The sequence below is a fragment of the Rhynchophorus ferrugineus genome, unplaced genomic scaffold (genome assembly GCF_030347505.1).
Source record: "Rhynchophorus ferrugineus isolate W39M unplaced genomic scaffold, kcgeb_rfMv2 rfM1, whole genome shotgun sequence".
Taxonomy (NCBI): domain Eukaryota; kingdom Metazoa; phylum Arthropoda; class Insecta; order Coleoptera; family Curculionidae; genus Rhynchophorus; species Rhynchophorus ferrugineus.
The window spans coordinates 19194066-19218472 of NW_027472580.1; the positions used below are offsets into that span (position 1 = coordinate 19194066).

The 24407-nt window shown below is 31.8% G+C and overlaps 1 protein-coding gene and 2 non-coding genes across 4 annotated transcripts in view; 2 read left to right on the plus strand and 1 right to left on the minus strand.

Moving 5' to 3' along the window:
• Positions 1-24407, minus strand: part of LOC143204991 (dopaminechrome tautomerase) — a 43885-nt gene that overhangs the window by 12379 nt on the left and 7099 nt on the right. For both annotated transcript variants that reach the window (XM_076417962.1, XM_076417954.1), the window contains 2 exons: positions 1282-1422; positions 773-1228 (listed from right to left, as the gene is read on the minus strand). In XM_076417962.1, the coding sequence (XP_076274077.1) occupies positions 773-1228; positions 1282-1375 (550 nt within the window). In that variant the 5' untranslated portion in view covers positions 1376-1422. The remainder of the gene's footprint in view (positions 1-772; positions 1229-1281; positions 1423-24407) is intronic.
• LOC143189397 (U6 spliceosomal RNA) lies at positions 12355-12457 on the plus strand. Its single transcript, XR_013003854.1, has one exon. It is a non-coding gene; the product is annotated as a U6 spliceosomal RNA (small nuclear RNA).
• On the plus strand, positions 20793-20898 carry LOC143189427 (U6 spliceosomal RNA). The gene has a single exon (XR_013003877.1). It is a non-coding gene; the product is annotated as a U6 spliceosomal RNA (small nuclear RNA).

A 24407-nucleotide genomic window follows, 5' to 3' on the forward strand; every position in this document is an offset into this window, starting at 1 on the left:
AATTATTATATTAGATGTACAATGAATAACTGTTTGAACTTTCGGGAAGAAGCATTGTCTATAACAACATCTTCGGTTTAGATGAACATCAAATATACAGAAGGTGTCAAAATGGTGGAATTGTGAACAAGTGTTTGATAGTTAGGATTATGCAAGAAAAATGTTCACAGGTAGTAATAGAAGAAAATAAGAAGAAATATACTCATATGACATTAACTGGACCAGAAAACGTGAGACGGAAGCACATCAACGAGACAAGAACTGAACGGTAAAGGGTAAATATGTTCTCCAATGAAAATAAAGTACATTACTTGGATATAAAATTGTTAAATGGCTGGTTTAGACTTCCAGAGGATAGCACTACAAAAAAAAGTTTCTAGAACTCTACCTACAGGTGGTATGGAAATTAATTCATTGTAAATGTGATAAAACAACGGTAACTTACAAACTATTGTGGCTATATAATTAACTGTTGTTTAAGACCTCAGGCAATATATGCATTAGATGTACTATAATGTTAAATATATGCGTTAATTTTAAAATGAATTATATTTGAGTACATTGTTTTTGTTCCATGATTTTATTTAATTAGAATTTTGTTATAACACATGCGCTCTAATGTCTCAGATGTAACAAAGAAAACGGGGTTTTTTGTTCAAAATTGGCTTTATTCATCAACGTAGTCATTATGACGAGCCATAAAATTATTCCAGCGCCTTAACTTTTACTTTTTGTCTTACTTTTGTGGTAGTTCTTTATAAATATACTTTACCTAAGGGTAGATTATTTTCTGGAATATATTCTTTATTCAAAATAGCCTCCTCCCTCTCGTAGTTTGTGGGATAATCAAAGTCAAGCACTTTCCATCTGTACCAAGTTTTAAAGGGACCGGTTACCTCCAACGGATTTAACTTATGCTCTTCCTCGAATGGTAATGCAGCTCTTGTTCTTGATCGTATCGAAGACCATGTGCCTTTGAAGGGATCGTCGAATCCTAGAATTTTGCTCGATACACGAGTAATTTTATTCTCATCAAATTTAGTGGGAGGCTCGACATATTCGTAATTTTCTCCGTAACTACTTAAACCAGTAGGTGCCCTGGCTCTAGACTGATATGATCGAGCTGTATGAAGATTGCCGGTTGGATTTCGCTGGCTTTTATCCGGATGACGGACAACGTTCAAGGTCATAAACAACGGCAGCAAATGGGGTAATGGCGTGAATTTTCCTAAGAATATTTCGTGTTAGTGTTTTGTCTATGTTATCTGTGTGGAAACGTACCTGCCTGATAATCGGATATATTCCTGATTGGCTGTTGGAAAGCGGAGTCGGAGAATGGGGGACTCCAGTTTGAGAACCAATTATCCAAGGCCATCTCTGCTAAACATGATTTCAATTGTCTCGATCTTGTGTATTATTCATCTGAAAAGTTGCAACGTTGTAAAACACTGTTGTGCGTCTATATAAGCTACACTTTTATTTTAAAGGAAAATTGCCATCGAAAGTTTTCAGTTGCTTGTCCAAACAGAGTGTTAATAAAAGAGTATTGAATGCTGGTGACTTCCTACTTAAATGTTCTTATTTGTTAATTATTAAATTCTTAAAGACAGTTTTCATAATACATAATTTGTTTGTTCATGTTTTATAATCATCTTTCTGTATTGAGTAGTTAAGTTATAATACGCGAATGAGTATTAGAAAACAAAAACTATTAATTCACCTGAAAATATTATTTTACTTAACGGAAATAATATGTTGAACAGACACTGATGGTAAAATAAAACCAGCTCGTTTAGTAGCAGTGAACAGCGAACTATATTGTTAAAATTTTATAAAATATTTGTTTGATTATTTTATATGCTTTATAATGTTGTATATATATATATATATATATATATATATATATATATATATATATATATATATATATATATATATATATGCACATTATTCCAAGAGAATAAGTCATTTAGTAGGGAAGTAATCTCATCACAATCCTGAATTTTCTTCTTATCTTCTTGGGCGAGACAAGTTAAATTTATAATCCCCATAACTCTAATTTTGTGCTAAAATATGCTTAAAATTGTTGTCAGGAATGTTGAGGACTACATCGACTAAAAACTTAAAAGCCCATAATAAGTAAAGGACTTTAATTCACATAAAAATAGCAATTCGATTATAAACTATAGTTATTTATATATGTGAAATATTTCTTATATCTTTAAGTCCTCTGCTCAATATGATGGACTTTAAATAAATATCTTAAATCTATAACCATTGTATTTTCTCATAATATAATTTTTATGTATATAATATGAATTAGTAAACTTATTAAAAAGTGGGGTTTTAAATTAATATATATTAGGGTAAGGTGAAAAGTTCACGACCTAATGCATGAATGGCGTTCTAATGCAACCAATTATGTTTTCTTCCTGGGTGCACGTATCATTAGTTTGCATGACAACCTCCGACTTGTTTTCTCAAGTGGTTTGCTAAAACACATTTTTGCAGTATATATGTAGGTGTTTTCTCTTAAATACGAATAAAATTTAATATTGTACGATTGAATATTCTTTGCTATACTGCTACTCTATTCCTTCCACGTCAATCGTTGAAATGTGGGTAGCCGAATTTAAAGGTAGTCGCATCTTCTTCAATAATGACTCGTTTCAAGAAAAGCGGTATTAGAAAACATCGAAAAAGTGAATAATATCGTGTTGGAAGAGGCCTAGAACGGAGAAGAAAAATTCATGTTTCACCAGGTTATCACACGTGCACACAAGGATACTTTAGTGATGAGAATACTGAAGAAAACCTCTATTTTTCAGAACCTACCTACCTTTTCATGCACCTTTAGAATTATATTTGCTCCTAAACTTGAAGAATGTTTCTGGATGAAGCGTTTCGCACCCAACAAAATTGAGTGGCCTATGGCTGAATATTTTCCAGACTTACTGACAGTCTCCCGACTGTCATCCAGTCTTCTCCCGACGAAGTATTTTGAAGCCAAAGAATGTTATGTGGTTTATATTCATTTTATAACTTTATTGTCAGTCGGAGAGCTCTTTATTTTGGCCTACCTGAATCATTTGGAAAATACAGTTACTTATATCGATATATATACTTATATCGATATATATATATATATATATATATATATATATATATATATATATATATATATATATATATATATATATAGGGTGGGGTAAAAGTTCCGCTATATTTGATGCAATAACGATTATTTTCAATAAATATTGTCACTACTTCTCTTCGTTCTTGTAGTGTATCATATTTATCCATAATAAAATAAATAAAATAAAATTTGGACGTCTACACAACACAATGGTTAAAGCGAAACTGAGTCTTTTTTTTGTTGTTCTTTGTTTGTGTTGTCTTTTTTACCATCTAGAGCTTATTTCGATTTTACTTACAATTTAATGTAGATTTTAAATAACGGTCTTCAGCATTAAGGCTACCGGCTGGTTATTGTCTAACTTAAATAATTTCCAAAATACATCTAGTCTTACTAGTCATCTGCTTACTGCCGTGACTGATATATTTCTTTTAAATATTTGTGTGTGTTTACAAACGCAATTCAAATCAATAACATGAGATAGCCAATGAGGTTCCTAAGTAACAGTGTTAAAATAAATAGTATTGTATTCTATTTGAAAGCGAATTTAATACTTTAAATTAAAAGAAAATTAAAATTAAAATAAGCGTTAATTATATGATCGATTTGATTATGATTACGACATTTAGATATTTGCAGGTGTATGTGTAGTTTCAAGAAATCAGATAAATTAAAATTATTACTGTTCCATTTTACCAAATTAAACCAAGTCTCCACGCATCTTGTGTAACTCTCGGGAAATTAATGAAGCTTGGCTGAACGTGAACGTGACGTTGTGTTTTCGATACAGCCTTGACCTGTCACCATTTGATTACCATATTTTTCAATGTTTTGCAAAGCTCATTCAATATGATTGAACTTTCACTAATTATAATGGTTACTCAAATTCAACTTGGTTTACTTATTTTAATATGGACCGGAAGTTTTATGATTGCAGAATCATATAGTGGCTAGAGAAATAACAATATTTTCTAAAGAAACACTTATGATTTGTTTGTAGAAGCATATGTTTTATGTTACAATACAAAATTAAATTTATTCTGTTATCAACTAAACGAACATTATAATAAAGCATTTTTTTACAATAGTTTATATTTACAACAGGTTTATTGTTCTTTAATACTGCGGGCCTTCTGGTCATTTTTTTTTCACTTTTTCACTAAATTGGTACAGTATAATAACAGGTCAATTGAAAAGTCCCTGACCTACCATAGTAAAACACATTTTTTTGGCAACATTATTTTTTTTTATTCAACATAATCCCCTTCAAGAGTGATACACTGATTATAGCGACCCTCCAACTTTTCTATACCATTTTTCTAGTACGATTTGTCCTTTGCGTCAAAATAGTCCTTGGTATTGGCGATCACCTCCTCATTCGATGAAATTTTACTGACTTGTGACACGGTGCATAGTCTTGATGAGGCAGTAGTTATTCTTCAAATGCGGCCGTTTTTCGGCGATTTCATCCTTCAAACGGTCTATCAATGCTATGTAGTAGTCGCTGTTGATGGTCCTTCCTTTTTCTAGGTAATCAATGAGAATTATTCCATGCGCATCCCCAAATACAGACGCCATAACCTTGCCAGCCAACTGTTGCGTTTTCCCTCATATTGGAGCGGGTTCATCGTGTGCAGTCCACTAGGATGACGGTCGATTGGACTTCGGAGTGAAATAATGGAGCCATTTTTCATCCATTATCACATATCGACGCAAAAACTTGGGTTTGTTACGCTTGATCATCTTCAAACACTGCCCCGAGTCATCAACCCGTTGTTTTTGATCAAAAATGAGCTCGCGCGGCCATCACTTTGCACAGAGCTTTCTCATACCCAAATATTCGTGAATGATATGATCTACACGTTCAGTTGATATCTTTAGAATGTCTGCTTTTCATTCATTTTCAATTTACGGTCATTGGAAATCATTTTGTGGATTTTTTAAATATTTTCGTCGGTAACAACTTCTTTTAGGCATCCACTGCGTTAACCGTCTTCGGTGCTCATTTCCCCACGTCTAAACTTAGCATACCAATCCTTGATGGTTGATTTTCCTGTGGCAGTATCCGGAAACTCGGCATCAAGTCAAGTTTTTGCCTCGACTATATTTTTTCTCTTCAAAAAGCAATATTTTAAATACGCGAAAATCCTTTTATCCATTTTTTTCACAATAACAGAAGTTGCTTCACTCAAAGTGCTATAATTCACAAACTAATGATCCGACAGCTGTCAAATTTATACAAGCTTATTTTGAGGCTTCAGGCTAACTAAAAAACATGGGGACTGTTGAATTGACCTGTTATTGGTAATCTTTATTTTGTCATCTTTCTGGCAATATGGCAATGTGGTTTAGAAAAAAAACGATTTTGGTTTGGCAGCTGCCCCTTAACGATACATTTTTTAACGTAGCATAACGTCCCCTTTGAACCGAAATAGTCTAATTCTCTAAACACAACTTTTCAACATATGGTCGAGCGTCGTCATATAAGAGGATGACTGTGCGATTGTTACTAGTTACTGTTAATCTTTCTACAGCAACCTGTTTTCACCTGTGCAAAAACTTTATGGCTAAGAATATTCTGATTTAGAGTCAATGTACATGGTTCCCCATGACTAGACCATGACATGGATTGTGGTAGTGGAGTAACTTTTCATCGCTTATCACAATATGCTATCTGACATTTAGCTGCCCTGCTAGTCATTTTAAACGATTTGAAATAGCATTGCACTCAATTAGTATGGTAGCTATTTTCGTTTTTCTTTTAGATATCTCCTAAAACATGTAAACGTCTGGAAATAATTAAGTCTTGAACTTCTGTTCTTTCTGAAACTTGGGAGTTGGAACTAGGGTTTCGTCCAAAAAGTCTTGCGATGCATTGCCGCTGACATTTTTTGATCCTCCAGGGCGTTTTTTTCCATCAACATCATAAACTATCGCTTTTAAATTGTTGAAACCAGATTGACAATTGACAGTTGATTTTGACAGCATTACTATTTGTTTTTAAAGTGTTTGATAGGTTTTGGCAGCAGTTTTCTTTCAATCAAAGAAAAAAAGTAAGAATGTCAAAAATACATGCAAATGTTACAATAGAAAAATACCTAATAGTGAAGAAATACAACACCTTTAATATATTTAGAATATAAAAAAACACAAGGCGACTTCATATGATAGGTTAATATAGTTTAGACAATACTTTTTTATTTAACAACTTAGGAAAGTTCCCAATAGGTAACATATTTTGAACTGCAGCAGTTTCTCTAAGTTTCATAATTGGTATAGCTGATGTCTGTTTTTATTTCTGCGTTTATTTAGATAAATTCTTGGCAGCTAAACGGAAATAATAATGCATATCTTACTAATGCTCAAGGGTGTCTCGTAATTATCCATGGCGTGAATTTACAGTTTTTGTCAGTTGACATCAACGAATAATCGAAGAACAACAGTACTTTATAATGGTTCATTGCTAAAAACTGACCCGTCAGCTTAATTTCTGTTTAATTGTCAGCAAATCATTAATATTTCTAGTTATGATGAAAAATATGATTCGGTTGATAACTACAACATTACAACATTGAGATATTTGTGATAGTTAGTCGATGAAGGTTGTTAATCCCTTAATATTTTTTGGCTGCAGGCTGATTCTCGTCTATTTCTAAAAGGCAGTCTTTTTCGTTATGTTCCATTTTTATGCTGCAGTGCGTTTGAAAAATATTTGACCAAAGATCGATAGCAATTATACGCAAATATTTGACATTCTCGTAACCTTCAGTGTCACTTAATTAATACTATAATATATAACATCATATGTCACAATAGGATTGACCGAACAAAAAGGATATAATCAAGGACAATTACGGGTAATATTCAATAATAAAATTTTATGTAATAACTGAAATAACCAATTAACAACCGAACTAGATATGAAAAAATATTTGAGAGGAACCTTTCTAAATTGAAAACTAGGCCTGATATTGATTTACATAGTTTCTTACAGTGTTCTCGCGTGATGATTGATGGTAACTGTAGGCTTTGGTGAAAAAATGCCCCAAATAAATATGTCGTAAGTCTTGTAATAAGTTTGGTTAGTATCATAATTTACAATTGAATATAATAAGAACTACTTTTACGTTAATGGTTTTCGTTTCCCAACGGTCAGTATTTTTGATAGATATTTTTATACTTCAATGGAGCAGTCAAAATTCGATTTCTATGATTTTTCTCGATAATAGCTTGACCCATTATAGCAACAATTTAAAGAACAGAAAATGCTGCATAATCTTTGAAATATAATAAGTCATTGTCTGAAAACGAGAAAAAAATTAGTCTCAATAATGAACACAATTTTAACAAATTTATTTAATTGCTAAATTTCAGAAAAACAAATAGTTTAGTCATGATTTGCTTTAATACCACTACAATCTAAGTGAATGACATTTTAATTAACTACATCATATTCTATTGTAATATATTTATAAAAACTATCCTATTTTTGTATAAGAACAATGAGGATTAAAATGTATTATCTTTAAGGATGATTCATTAATATTTGTAACATTACAAAAAAGTAAAAAGAGTATTAAAAATAAAATAGCAATACCTCAACTTCGTTCCTATGATAGTTAGACCTGATTTGTGCATTTAGCTTTTTATCTTCGATCTTTTTCATTATAATCTTTCAAGTTTATCCCCATCGTATTTATAGTAACATTTACAGTTGTTGGATTTTGTACTTTCTTCTGTGTATGACCCCAATTATAAATATTCAGAACCATAAATTTGATGTTCAGCAGATTGAACAAGTGTTTTATTTTTCTTGGCTATAATATACTATATGCCTGCATTTTCTAGCGTATATCAGGTATCAAAATCTCAAAATCGAATAATTCTTCTAGTTAGTAGGAATATATTCCCAACCCGAAATAAACTTACAGAGGTTGGTTGATGAGCCTGTTATAAAACTAGTGTTGAGAACTATCGACTGAAATTGACCATCGACTCTTTAGTAATTGACTAATTTTTACTATCGACTGTTTTAGTCGCTATTTTTGGTTCGACTGATTTTGTTACTATTTACTATCGACTGTTTCAGTCGTACTTTTAGTTACTATTTTTGGTTCTACTTGTTTAATTCGACACATTTTTAACATTCTGGCTCTGTCGTCCTAGCCGCGACCGTTGACCTTGATGTAGTTTTATGATTGTTTTGGTAGTTTGCTTGTAAATAACAATATATTGTATATTAATATTATAGCATTTTGGTATTATATTTTTCAAGATTGTTAATGTAATAGGGTAAAAAGATAAAAATTGGGAATGATCAATAGTAACATATTTTGACAGTTTTTATGGCAATAATAAGTAATATTTCGACTACTCTCTCGATATTTGTTAAAAAATGTTTTCGTCCAATAATAAATAAAGCATTTATATCATTTCATTCAGATCATTTTTAATTATGTCACGAATTATTTTTTTTTATGATTAGGTATATGTTTCATCTTTATAGAGTATTTACGGTTTATGGTTATTATTTAGTTTTTAGGTTCTGTATAAGTTCTATTGTATTGTCTAGACTTATTATAGTATATTGTCTAAAAATATCAATTAACACATTAAAATACAATAAAAATTTGTGTAAGCAAACAAAAATTCCATTCATTTTTATCATCATTACAGAGCGTTGAAATATAAAAGTAATTCTACTGCGTTTAAAATGAAATTATAAATTGCATGTTATGTATTATTATAATAGTATTCAGTAAATATTTTTTCCTTTTCTTTTTTAAAGTTAGTTCGTGAAGGAATTTTTACATCTCCGTCTCGCTTACACTACCGTTGGAAAATATAACCACTTATAAAATTAAATGCTTCAAGCATCTATATCCGTCCTTTCTTCTCTCGCAATTTATACAGGAAAAGATTCGTAAATCTTCGTCTGACATCACGAATTGACAAAAACAGTCGAACCGTGCATTTGACTGAAAATAGTAATTACTATTTTCATTCGCTAGTTTTTTGACTATCAACTGTTTCGACTCTTTTGCGACTATCGACTGCTTCGGCTGTTTTCAGCCGATAGTTCCCAACACTATAGAAAACCTATTTGGACTTGGCTGGAATATGGTTTAAATATGGGGTTGCATTAAAATATCAAACTAATTTGTATTCCTACGATAGCAGAACAAAATTCTTCGATTAACTACGAATGCTTATCGCTACGTAACCAATGAAGAACTAAATGATTACCTTTAAGTCAAATGTGTTTATGAAGTTGTCCAAGATTTTGTCCTAAAGGATCAAATAAAGCTACAAAATCAATTTAGAACCAATGCTGGCTACTGCTACTAGACTATACGCAGGAAATAAGAAGATTGAAGCGATCCAAACTGCATGTCTTGTAAAGCGAAAAAGTACCTAGTCGTAACTTTAGCTTAAGTAGTTTAAATTCGGGAAATACGTACTGATGTGTTTATTCTACATTCCTCCTGTTTGTATGTTGATGCACTTACAACTGAACTATGGCAATGGATTCATTTTATATAGATTTTATTTTATACGATTGTACTAAGCATATCTAATATAAGATGTAATTAATAAAAATATAATTTCTCTTTTGAATTAAAACAACGTTGTTGCCGGCTTGGTTGGTGTGGTAGTAAAGGCGACAGGACGGTCCTCATACTGTTGCGATAGTCTCGGGTTCGAATCCTGCTGTGGCATGGTCGTAAATTTATGTTTGCAATTGTTTAACATTTGTGGTTGACCTTAGGCAGGAGTGAAAAATCCGACAAGGAATATGATCCAGTAACCAGGCTGGGTAGGACCGGATGCGTTCTGGGACGATTTCTAAGTTGGTCGCTCGCCAGTCGGTAGGCTTAATGCCGAGGACCGTGGTTAGGAGCCCACGTTAAACTGTAGGTCCAGTCCACCTAAACCCTCGTTGGTAAAAGGAGACTTTAAAATATACAAGAAAACAATGTTGATCTAAAAATCCGTTCAAAGTTTTTTTTTAAATATAATAAATAAAATTACGATATTCTTAATAAAAGGTTATATTAATGTATGCCCTATTAACCTTCTTGTTGCCGGCTTGGTTGGCGTGGTGGTAAAGGCGACAGGAAGGTCCTCCTACTGTTGCGATAGTCGCGGGTTCGAATCCTGCTGGGGCATGGGCGTAAATTTATGTTTGCAATTGTTTAACATTTATGGTTGACCTTAGGCAAAAGTGTAAAATCCGACAAGGAAAATGATCCCAGTCACGCCAGTAACAAGGCTGGATAATGCCGGATGTCTTCTGGGATGATTTCTAAGTTAGTCACTCGCCAGTCGGTAGACTTAATGCCGAGGACCGTGGTTCGGAGCCCACGTTAAACTATAGGTCCAGTACAGATAAACCCTCGTTGGTAAACGGATACTTTAAAATATATAAAAAAGACAATGATGACCTAAAAATCATTTCATAAAATTTTTAAAAATATAATAAATAAAATTACTAGATTCCTAATAAAGAGTTATATTAATGTATGTCCTATTAACATTCATAAATATCTCTTGTTGTAATATTGTTTTAAAACATATAGATATTATTTTTTATGGCTTTTAAATTTTATTTCGCAGTAATATTATAGTTTGTTCGTCTTTATTAATATTTAGAAAACCTAGGATGCTTTAGACCTATAAGTAATAGCTCCGTTATTGTTGGAAATCGTCTTCAAAAAAAGGTTGAAATCAACATCCAAAGCTCTCTTCTTGAGTTAAATTTATGTGATCGAATTTTTGGTGAATTTCTCCTGAAATTAATATGTTTTTATATTTATTCACAATATCCAAAGATTTCTTAATTTCTATTTCAACTTCACAGTCCGTATGAATCTCTATCGCAATTTTATAACAATATAGTTAATGATCTAGCCAATTTATCGCTCTGGCTTACTAAATCACTAATATTTCTAAGGTTATCAGTTATCAGTAAAGTACTTTTCTCTACATTCTTAATTCTTCAAGATAATAATGACCAAATTGGATCTCTTTTACATACCTTCCAAACTAAACAGGGTAACGATCCATCTGATATCATCATTCTAAATAGTTTTTCATCATCGTTAAAGAAGTTGAAAGTTTTTCATAATCATAAAATAATCTGAGTGTTATTTTCTTTAAGCTGATATTTAGGTAATATTTCTTAAGTGGATTATTCCTTGTTTCTCAAATTATATCTGATGATTATCTGTTATGATACGGTTTTTAATATCTATAAGTTTATATTATAGTATATTTATTCTCCATTATAGAAAATCACTATATTTAATTTTCTGCTATTATTTTTATTAGTAAAACCAATTAAAAATAATTGATTTTTTTTTTCGTTAAAATAAATTGACAATATATTTCCAATAGCAATGTAGACACATTTCGCCACCAATATTATATTCATTTGAGTTGTTTAATTGTCTCAGTATCAAATTAAACGCACATTTCCGTAGCACTCTAGACCATAAAGGTTTAACAAACAAAATCTTTTCGTGCATACCAATTGGGCAAGCGGCTGTTAAAGTAAAATCGGCAAATCGATTTTGCTTTCCTAAAAACGATTTTTGTTGAAAATTGGATTTGTTCGCATCTATTGCGTGTATTTTTAATAATAATGCGTTATCTAATCCAAACAACACGGTTATCTATAGCCGCGAAAAAAAAACAAACCACATCGAAAATAATTATCACTATTAAGTTCTTGAGGCATTTTTTTAATATTGTTTTTTTTTCTGGTTTTAAATTATTTTTTTCATGGCTTTGATTGTAACCCAACAAGTGATTCATTTAGATGACTATATTATTTTTTTGGATTTCCTAGTTGACTGTTTATTTAATATAGCAGGTTTTATTGTATTTCTGATACACTCTAATCATTCTTGTATAACTAGCAAGCAATACTGCTATTGAAAAGGTGAATATTGTTCGATTATGTAATATTATGTTATTTATATACTTTTTAAAAATTTTTTCTATCCGCAGTTTGGCGATGAACAATAATCATGAATTTTAATCAATATGAAGATTAGTATTAATAGCTTATTTGATAATAAATTTCAATTAGCTTTTATTGCTTCTTTTTTTTACTGTAATGTTGTTAATCAATCATCAAGATTTGGGAATCTTTTTGGTATGCTGTGCTATATTATACAAAGTGATGTATATTATAATTTCTCAAAGTGTTTATTATTTTAGCCTCAGAACATTCGAACTAATGGAACGATACAGAGAAGATTAGCCTTGCCCCTGTGCAAGGATGACACGCAAAATGGTGAAGTGTTCCACATTTTTCAAGAAATCGAAAAGTAAATACTGGATGGAATTTACCAATAATTTAAACCCCCAGACATCCACGTAAAATATATGGAGGATTATTCGAACTAAAGGCTATGACAATATCTAAAATGTTAGTGATAGTTGAAGGGAAATGCTACATAGATTATTTTCAAGAACTGGCAGAACTCGTTGTAAAGCAGTATCATTCCTTATTTACTAAGCTAAGACAGAATTGTGGAGAGTACTCCGAAAACCAAGAATAATAATGATTATCTAGATGGTCCCATCACTTATAAGGTCTCTCAAGCTATATATAAAATTAGGGACACCTCTACTGGTGATAGCATTAGGTCAATATATATAAAAAATGTTTGGAACAGTGGATAACTATCTACTTTATGGAAATGTTCAATATTTGCCCATTGTCATTCTCATATTAGTCCCAAAACCCAGAAAATTGGTAAATGGATACAGACGACTAGTCAGAATAGTCAGAAATCTAACTAGTCATGTGTATAAGCTATTTGAGTGCATAATCAGCAATAGACTTATTTATGGCATTCAAAAATATAGATCGTTGAGCGAACATGAAATGGGTTTCATCAAAGGCTTCTTAAATCCATGTTGGTTCATCTAGTAGGTTTCGGAACTAAATCACAAATCATAAAAGTTGAGGAATTCAACAGCCTTTTCCAATTTGGAGAAAGCATTCGACTGCATCATGATATCCAAAATCTTGGATAAATGACAATAATGGAATATAGGCAGTGATTTGTGTCGCTTTATCTCATTATTTGTAAACGGCCGATCTTATAGGGTCAGAGTAAACGGCTTGTTGTCGTCATCCTTTTGCAGCTAGCCGGTGTACCTCAAGGCCCCAGCATTAGCCCAACTCTGTTTTTGAATGTCTTTTACTCAATCAACGAATTTATAGTACAACAAATTAAAATACGCTTCTTTGCAGGTAATATTGTCATCTATCATATTCGTCATATATCATATTAGAAAGACAAGATGAATCAAGATTTACTTCAAAAATGCCTCGATAAGGTGTATGTAACAGTGTAACAGTGTACATTACTAAAGGATATATATATATATATATATATATATATATATATATATATATATATACATATATATATATATATATAAATATATATATATATATATATATATATATATATATATATATATATATATATATATATATATATATATATATATATAGGTATATATAATGATTCTATAATGATTTCAATGGGGTGCCTAAGAACCCCCCGTTGAGCATATATAGAGCATTGACGTTGAGTAAGCTTGATTATGACTGCCAATAAGCTTCATTTCTGCAGTCCCTGTATATATAAAAAAAACTAAACTCAATCCAAAACACAGCACTGAGGATCGTCTTAGGAGTCTACCATACCAATTCAATTGTCAGTCGACTATGTGAAGTTGATATTTTTTTCTTAAATTCTCCATGGGAACTTGTTGCTAAAGTATGCAGGATTTTTAAAATTTAAACCAAAACTATCTCATTATAGGTTTTTTTCCTACTATCTGCAGTGGCACTTCGATGGGGAGAATATATAAATTGTCATACCATTACTTCTAGAGCATTTGTAATCGCTTATCATTAGATATATCTACTGCTTAACAGGTCAATTATAATGTCCCCGGCCTACCATAGTAAAATAATTTTTTTTGACAAAATTAGTTTTTTTTATTCACCATAATTCCCTTCAAGGGTGATATACTGATTATATCGACTCTCCAAATTTTCGATACCATTTTTGTAGTAGGATTTGTCCTTTGCTTCAAAATAGGTCTCATTCGACGAAAATTTATTCCCAGCGAGCACTATTTTGAGATCTGAGAACAAAAAATATTCGCTGGAGTCCAAATCTGGAGAATACGGTAGATGAGGAAGCAACTCTAAGCCCAATTCATGGATTTTTGCCATCGTTTTCAGTGACTTGCGACATGGTGCATTGTCTTAGTGAAGCAACACTTTCTTTTCTTTCTTCAAATGCGGCCGTTTTTCGGCGATTTCGTTCTTCAAACGGTCCAATAACGCTATGTAATAGTCGCTGTTGACGATCCTTCCTTTTCCAAGGTAGTCAACGAAAATTATTCCATGCGCATTTCAAAACACAGATGCCGTAATCTTGCCAGCCGACTGTTTACCCACGCTTTGGAGCGGGTTCATCGTGTGCAGTCCACTCGAATGAGTGTCGATTGGACTTCGGAGTGAAAATATGGAGCCATGTTTCATCCGTTGTCACATATCGACGCAAAAACTCGGGTTTATTATGCTTGATCATTTTCAAACACTGCTTCGAATCATCAATTCGTCGTTGCCAAACGTTGGCATTTGGTCAAAGTTGTGCTCGTGCGGCACCCACTTTGAACAGAGCTTTCTCATACCCAAATATTCGTGAATGATATGATGTACACGTTCAGTTCATATCTTTAGAGTGTTTGCAATTTCATTCAATTTCAATTTACGGTAATTTAAAATCATTTTGTCAATTTTTTTAATGTTTTCGTCGGTAACAACCTCTTTTGTCAAGTTTTTGATTCAACTGTATTTTTTTCCTTCAAAAAGCAATATTTTATCGAAACGCGAAATTCCTTTTATTCAAAATGCTATAATTCACAAACTGATGATCCGACAACTGTCAAATCTATATACGCATCTTTTGAGGGTTAGGGCTGACTGAAAAAATATGGATTTAATTCTAGTAGCGTCAGGCCGGAGACTTTTCAATTAACCTGTTATATATTTTATAATTAATAATGATAAATAAATTTATAATATTGAAAATAGTGTTCTTTTTTCGATAAAGTTGAGAAGAAATACTGATTTAATTATATTAAAATGATTTGTAATACAAAGTAAAGTAGTAGCATTTTATAGGGACATATTACGAAGATACTCAGGTCTGATGGAATATTACATTTAGTTGATGCGTGTTTATTGTTATAGAGTAGATAGTATAGTCCTTAATATAAACTCTTAGTGACATTTTAATGTAGTTCATTAAAATATTCTGCTTCAAAAGTGATACATTGAATTCCGGTACTCCTTCATTTTTTAACACACTCTTTATAGAATTTTCATCACCTTGTAATACAATGCTTTGTAATATCAAAAGTTGTTTTATTAAAACAGTTATAAAGTTTAATCTAAATCTGACACAAATTGTTTGAAGGGTAGGTCTACTAAGTTTGATTTAGAAATGCTAGGAAGCGTCACCTATATATCAGGTCAGACTAATTGGTTAATTTCGACCATTGCAGAAAATCGAGCAGTCGTTTTTATTTAGAATTTCATCTTAGTTTTTATAATATTTTTATAAGATTTTTTACTCACACGGTTGTTTTTCTTTGATTTTGATCAATCAGTGAATACATTTAGTACGGTCTTAATTCTTCATCGCTGTGGTTGGTTTTACTTCATTTTTATAAACCTCGAATTTATACAAGGTGGATATTTTCGCAATTACGGAAAAAATGTCCTTTTTAACAATTTAATCAATATTTTCTTTTCGAAATATTTGTTTAATATCTATTATCATTTGTTTAAATATTATTGTTAAATACATTTTTGACTTTATTAGACAAGAAATTTGAATAATAAAGAAATTATATTTAGATGTTTCACTAATTTATTTAATGGTCAATTAAATTGGATAATATTTATTTTTCTTTATAACCAACTTCATGTTGTAGACTCACTGACAAGCTTTTTAGTATGTGTTATTTCGTCGAAGTGGGATCAAATATGTTTTTCAGTTTGTTGAAAATGTTTGAATTTCTACCGAGTAAACCGCATTTTTGGAAAGGTTTGCTTTTTACTTCAATTTTAAGGAAAATGGTTCTGAAAGTCATCGAATGCTGTGTGAAGTTTTAATTTATTAAATCCAGTATTAATTTTCTTAATTTTAGGCAACCATGCTCCATCTCGACCTTTTGGAAATAGTAGTTTTGACACCGAAGAAAAACAACTTTCTGGACAGCTAACAAAATTGAATACAAGGATCCGAAAGTTTTTTGGATGATGATCCGTGTAAAGCGTAAGAATAATAGCAAACATGTGGAGAGTAAGACAAGAAACCATTCCTAATCGCTTGAGCAATACTGGAATGATCAAAAAACTTGGATATTTTGTGCTGTATGAACTAAAGCCAAGATACGTTGAAAGGCATTTCGCATATACGAAATACTGTTTTAATGGTAAAACCGGAAATATTTTTTGCGTCGTCTCTGGATCTCCCATGCATTCAATACTCTATAATACTTGGTTGGATCAGCGTGGTGTGGTATAAACCTAATAAAAGCACCAATGGGGTAGTTGTGGTCTAAAATTCACGTGTTAAAGCTGAGCACTGTGCGAAAAATGGCTGGAATACGAGTAAGGACATAACAATGTTATTCTTCAGCATGACACCATACTTGGAAACATTAGAATGGAAATGCTACCCCATCTGTTGTATTTTCCAGTCCTTGCTACCTTTGTTATATAGTGACTACTGTATGAGTCATAATCTGAACAGAATTTCGAACAGATAACACTGTCTTGCTACGTGGAAAGTCTAAGGAGATATTTATCATAGAACCTCTACTGTGAAGAGCAGCTGTTGCCATAAAATGTACCTTACAAAGTTATCAATATATTTTTTTTTTGGCTGGAAACGCTTTTCTTGCAAATTATTTCAGCTCCAAGTCATAATAAGTTCAGTCAGATTCACTGACAAATCTGCTAAGTAGGAAGATCGATATACTTGCATGTTACAATGCCTTATCATAATGTAATTTGATTGATAACATCTTCATGAATATACCTTATTATTGAGGTTATAACTGTAAAACATTCGATAACAATAAATCAAAGGGCTCAACCTCCTAATAGGATCCATGAACCGTCGGTTAATGGAATTAATTTACTACATTAAATGCTAATAACCATACTTGTAGTTAAGTTGTGCTGTAAGAAAGATTGATGAGAAAATAAATTTCGGTAGAATATACACCGTGTAAACCTAGTATTTCTTTGTGGGATATGACTAAACATGCGTAACAGCCCGAAGACAAAACGTCTTTTGTGGTTTGTCTGCTTGCGCTAGGAGGCACCAAAAAAACCGACGACTGTTGCTGCCCACTGCGTTGATTTATCTCATTTTTTATAAATATTTTACCAACAAGCTTATTTTGAATGTGAAATAGTTCATATTTTTTTTTATGAATAGTGTAACTTTTATATATGTGTTTTTATTTTTACTGTAGTGCAACTGGATTAAGTTAGAAATTCGGTAGCCATAGTGGGGCAGCGGTTGTGTCATTGGGCTGTACTAGTTACTGTTGTCAGGTTTTTAAGGAAGCTGTTTTTATGATTATATAAATATTGATTAGACAGTGAAATATGGTTTCTGGTTATCTTTTTCTAGCAAAGTTATTACCTGCATTCTTTAATATATTCTCATTAGTTTTATTATTTTAACATCATGATGATGTAATATAAGGAAGCGTTCGTAACATCATTAAAACAAAGAACACATTTTTATTTATTTTTTAAAAATATATTTGAAAGTTTCCTTTTTACCAACCAGGGTTTATGGTGTGGACCTACTGTTTAACATGGGCTCCGAACCACGGTTCCCGGCATTAAGCCTACCGACTGGCGAGTGACTAACTTAGAAATCATCCCAGAATATATCCGATCTTACCCAGCCTGGTTACTGGCGTGACTGGAATCATTTTTCTTGTCAGATTTCACACTTTTGTCTAAGGACAATCACAAACATTCATTTACGACCATTGGCCCCAGCAGAATTCGAACTTGCGACTATAGCAATAGCAGGAGGACAGCCCTGTCGCGTTTACTACTGCACCAACCAAGCCGGCATATTTTTATTTTATTATTTATTGGCATCTGAAATAACTTGATTATCTCTCTTGATTATTATTATTTATTTGTTTGCATAGTTGATGTATTGTTTTTATGTATGTGAATATAATGGGTTCCAAAATTAATTCGTAGCGTTCTTTTTTGTATAAAATATTAAAAACTAAATTGAAATAATCTATTACCAAAATTATTGGTTCATAAATGGTAGTTAACACATTTTTGCACGAGCATGAAACGAATTGAAGCAAATTTGTCCAGTTGGTGTTTAATTTGGTTTTAATGGTTCAAGCTAGTGTGGTAGATCACATTATATGTATTTAAACATAGATATGATTTTTAATTGGTATTAATATTTAGTGAAGTTAATGAAATAGTGAAGCTCTTGCTTAACACTATAATGAAAATGTTACTTATTAATAACATAGGTAATATTTTTAAAATATTATAAATAAAAGAGAAGTTAGTATATGGAATAGTTGAACATTTGTCAAAGCATTCATAATTTCCGTAACTTTTATTTTTTGTACAAAAAAATCTCGAACCGTTTTTATCCTTTATGCACTGTTCTAACCGAAGACGTATAGGCGTAAGCTTATTCATCTCAAGAGACAACAAATACTCTTGAACAAAATGGACAGATCAGATCACCTTCAGAAAATCTTAAGCAAATGGAATATGACAGTAAGGGAATTCGAAACGATAAAGAATAATAACAAAACGAAAGTCACGGTGAGAGGAGAGCTAAAATGCATTCAAATGTCCGAGTATAGAAATCAAAGGTAATGGAAGCCAGGAGAAGGACATGAATTACAGATTTGTAGTACCGTGAATTTGTACTTTTCTATTAATAGTAAATTTAGTAACAGAAAAGAAATATTAAGAAAAGCAAAAATGGAAGAATGAGAGAAACATTGTGTAACCAACTCTATTTGGTTGTGGGACGTAGGTATTGTTAAAATGGAAAATAATCAAGATAAAAGCAGCTGAAACAACGAAATACGTTAGAAGAATTAGAAAGCAAATATCTTAGAAAATTGTTAGGGCAGACAGTTATAGTTTAGAGACAGGTAAAGATAGTTTCTGAATCAATGGCGGAGAGGAGAAAAACTAAAGGGTGAACTAAGAGAACCTATTATGAATTTATTACGGAGATACTGCAAAAAAAGGAAAAATCTTGACCAAAACAAGAAGTCTGAGCAGAGACAGAAAAAATCCATCCAAAAATAGTACCAGAAAATGTAAACTAAACTTAACACACCCATATTGATACAGCAGATAGATATTTTGTCGATTATTTCAAAAGCTTCAACATATTTGAGCAGAATAATATACTATTAATAGTCATTTATTGTACTTATGCTGGGTCATGAAGATGATTATATATGGAATATTATGTAGAAGATTTAAAACAATACATTGCTTATGTAAATCTATAATGGTTTTTAATTTTAATAAAGGATGCTCATTGTTTCTTATGTTTACTGTTAAATACTTAAGACATTTGTAGAATGGTACAGCTAATAATCTTTATCTGTGAAATATCCGTACATTTTTTCGTTTATATTTGCTAAAAATTTCTCTTAACCGACAATAATATTATCGCAAAAATGTACCATTGTCGAAAACTGTATCAAACGGCAAAAAATCATCTCGACATTAAACCGTTCTCGATCGAGGTAAAAGCCGTGAAAGAATTTTTAGAAATCATTTCCTTTTTGTTCGATTTTGAAGGAACAAAAACCCCGTTGCTACAATTGGTCAACTAACCTTGACCAACATTAATTGTCGGATATTTGTTAAAAGTTATATAATTATTATATAAATGGGTAAATATCGAACTGTTTGAAATTCATCTCAAACTATTTACTTATACCGACCATTATTGATACTGTGTTACCATTAGAATTTGTTTAAAAATTAAAGTTTGAGATATTTTTTCTGGTTAAATATTTTTTAAATAATTTATTATTTTTGTTAACTAGCATGTTTTTGGTTAGGATAAACAGAATATTTCTTTTTATTTAATGTAGCTTTTTATCGTAAATCATTAATAATATTATATAAGACTCTAGTAATGTTTGGTAAATTTTTATAAAATTTGTTCATAAAATAAGTATTATAACAGCCGGCGTGGTCGTGTGGTCGTTAAGACGACAGGATGGTCCTCAAACTGTTGCGATTGTCGCGGGTTCGAATCCTGCTGTGGCATGGATGACTTATGATACTCTATTTTTGTGATTGCATATCTTTACAGGCAAGAGGAAAATACGACAAGAAATAACCATTCTAGTCACACCAGTGACTAGGCTGGGTATGACCAGATGCCGAGGAGCGTGATTCGTAATCCACTTTAAACAGTAGGTTCAGTCCAGATAAAACCTCGTTGATAAAAAGAAGGCGAAGACTAAAATATACTAAAAAAATATTATAATAAAAATAATACTCTCTTTGGCTTTACATACACTAAAATTTTAACGATGCCGAGAATATTAACATGGCCCTTCGCAAGGATGACACGCAAAATTGTGCCGCGTACCACATTTTTAAAAGAAGTCCAGAGATCCCTTATCTTGCTTCAAAACATAATATGCTTTTCATGTTGGCTCTTCAAGCCAGGTCTACTGAGATAGTAGTCCCTTCTTCTCGACAAATACTAACATCAATTTCTCTAGAGATCAGCACAAAAGCTCATCCCACAAATTTGCCTACAATCTCGGCAACAGAGGTCACGATACTGCATCTATCACCTATAACTGTTGATATCTCAATGAGAAATCTTCCCAAGATAATCTACAGTTCCTACAGAATTGACTCTCTTTTTAGCCAAATTAAAACATGAAAGAACCCTGGACATTTATTTATCTACACAGCTGGATCCAAGACCAATGATTATAGCTTTTCGCTTTATCGGACATATTAACAGTCGAACTACTAGCCATTTACAAAGCTCTAATAGTTTTTGCAGAGTATAGAAAAAATTTTATTCTTCCTGATTTATCTGGTTTCCTTCTCATACTAGAATTGAGGGTAACGAGAGAGCAGACTGGCGGGGATAAGAAAGGGATACTTATCGGAAAACTTCCTTTTCTGGAGGAGAGATTTGAAATACTTTGCTACTCTCCTCTTCAGGCAACAATAATCAGCTTGGTTAGGACATGATGGAGAACAATAAGATACATTGGAAGTGAAGAGAGACTTCTGCTGGAGCCTTAATACTGCTTATATTAGCAGAAGCAAACTTCACGTTACTACACGTACTATTTACAAGTTTCCGAATTGGTCATTTTACGATGAACGGGTCCTTACTAAATAAGTAATAAACAACAAATACATATTAAAATTAATAAATAAAAAGTAATTAATTATAATATTTTCTGTTATGTTAAAAATCTACTAAAAATACATTCAAAAACAAATATCATAATATAAGTTCAAAGCATGATTAAACGTGATTCTTGTAAATTATTAGTTGATGATTTAATTTTGACAAAATGGAAGAACAATATGAAAAAAATAGACTTATGCGATTTTGTTATATATAGAGAAATTTTATGTTTTCATAGAAGGATATGTAAAAAAAATAAAGATATTGATAATTTTATGAACTCTTTGTTTTAAAAAACTCGAACTTGTTTTAAAAGTAAAAAAGAAATACAATTACAGACATAAATTGAAAGCACTTGTAGTATAATCGAAATAAATGTTATTATGTGGTTTTAAATATTACTAATTAAACGGATTAAACTGTCGTATAATTTTGAAAATCATAAATATGTAAAGTATCCAATAAAACAGCCAATGCATGTTATTAAATTTATGAGGCCAGCACGTCGTCACGCACAACGTTGCCGGATAATCTTAGAATTTTGGTTTAAAACGTTTGCTAGTTAATAACATCTAATTATTGTTCTTAATGTTTTGAAGAATTTTATAAATATTTGACAACAGTGCCGATCAGTACCAATACAAATTATTTTTTCCAGACTGATTAAGTTAAATGTTACGATACATCAGATAATATCCTGTCTCTTTTCAACTAAGGTAAAATGAGAACAAAAAATCCTCTATAAGTTTAAAACGAATTACATTTCGTATTATATTTTACGTCATCTATGACGTGCATTGGCGTTTTTTTTTGGAAGGACTATTTGTAAATATTCTTTAATCTGTTGTTTTATGGTTACATTAATCAGTATACTTGGTATAATAATCTACTAATTTATTTCTTTCATTACTGAAGTAAGAAACCTAAACAGTGTGAGAATTTCATATTTCAATGGACAATTGTTTGGCGAACATGAATTTTGTGAAATGTGACAATAATGAAAAGCGAAAGGGAGTAAAATTAGTAAATATATTGCAGTAATTTGTATTTCAACTAATTTATTTCTGGGATCTTTTGAAGCTATATAACAGGTCAATTGAAAAGTCCCCGGCCTGACTCATAGATGGCGCTACTATAATATAAGGGAAAGGGGAAAAATACAGTTGAAGCGGAAACTTGGGATGATGCAGAGTTTTCGGATACTGCCCCAGGAATATCAACCATCAAGGCTTGGCATGCTATGTTTAGACGTGGTGAAATGAGCACCGAAGACGGTGAACGCAGTGGACGCCCAAAAGAAGTTGTTAACGACGAAAACATTAAGAAAAGCCGCAAAATGATTTTGAATGACCGTAAATTGAAACTAAATGAAATAGCAGACACTCTAAAGATATCAAGTGAACGTGTACATCATATCATTCACGAATATTTGGGTATAAGAAAGTTCTGTGCAAAGTGATTGCCGCTTTTAACGAGCTCAGTTTTAACAACGACGAGTTCATGATTCGGAGCAGTGTTTGAAGATGATCAAGCGTAATAAACCCAAGTTTGTTACGTTTGATCTAACCCGAAGTCCAATCGACAGTCATCCGAGTAGACTGCACAAAATGAACCCGCTCCAAAGCGTGGGAAAACGCAACAGTCAGCTGAAGGTTATGGCATCTATATTTTGGGATGCGCATGGAACAATTTTCATTGTCTATCTTGGAAAACCTTGAAATCGCCGATAAACGGCCCCATTTGAAGAAAAAGAAAGTGCTGCTTCACCAAGACAATGCACCGTGTCAAAAATCCATGAATTGGGCTTCGAATTGCTTGCTAATCTACCGTATTCTCCAGATCTGGCCCGCAGCGACTATTTTCTGTTCTTAGATCTCAAAAGAATGCTCGCTGGGACGAAATTTTCGTCGAATGAAGAGGTGATCGACGAAACTGAGGCCTATTTTGAAGGAAAGGATAAATCGTACAGGGTCGCTATCACCCTTGAAGGGAATTATGTTGAATAAAAAAACTAATTTTGCCAAAAAATGTGTTTTACTATGGTAGGCCAGGGACTTTTCAATTGACCTGTTAGCTAAATGATAATTTTACAAGATCAAAGGTAATATATACATACAAAAAATATATAGATACAAAACTCTTTTGAATCACTTCTGATCCGAGGTTTTGAGTTTAGATCAATCTTTAGTTAGTTATTTTTACTCAGAATCATTCTGTTAAAGTCAGACCTCACCCATAATGATGAAAGTACATCGTACAGTGTCGTTTTTATAACTTATCACAAATATATTTTATTTTATCATCAGTGACCGTGTTGTTGTATGTACATATAGTATTTTAAGGCTGAATATCTCAGTCATGTCAACTATATTTTATGTTTAGAATTTACATTAAATTTGAGTATAAATCGAAAAATAAAGTAACTGTTATAGTAATTGCTCTAGTGACGTGAAAGGTCGTTAATAAAAAGAGAGGTATTTAAACTCGCCAATAATATTACGGGGAAAGTTTAATTGATAAAATTTATTACACATCCAATGAATGAATTAAAATGTTTAAATGAATGTATAATTGCGTGTAGTATTAACTGACTACTTCCTATTTTCTTTAAATAATAATATTAAGAGTAGTAAGGATAAAAAGTGAAAACAAACGTATCTTGACTGCTGCTTAAATTACGAGTCGTAAAATGACAATTTTTACCATTTTAGTTGTGGTGCTATTATAGA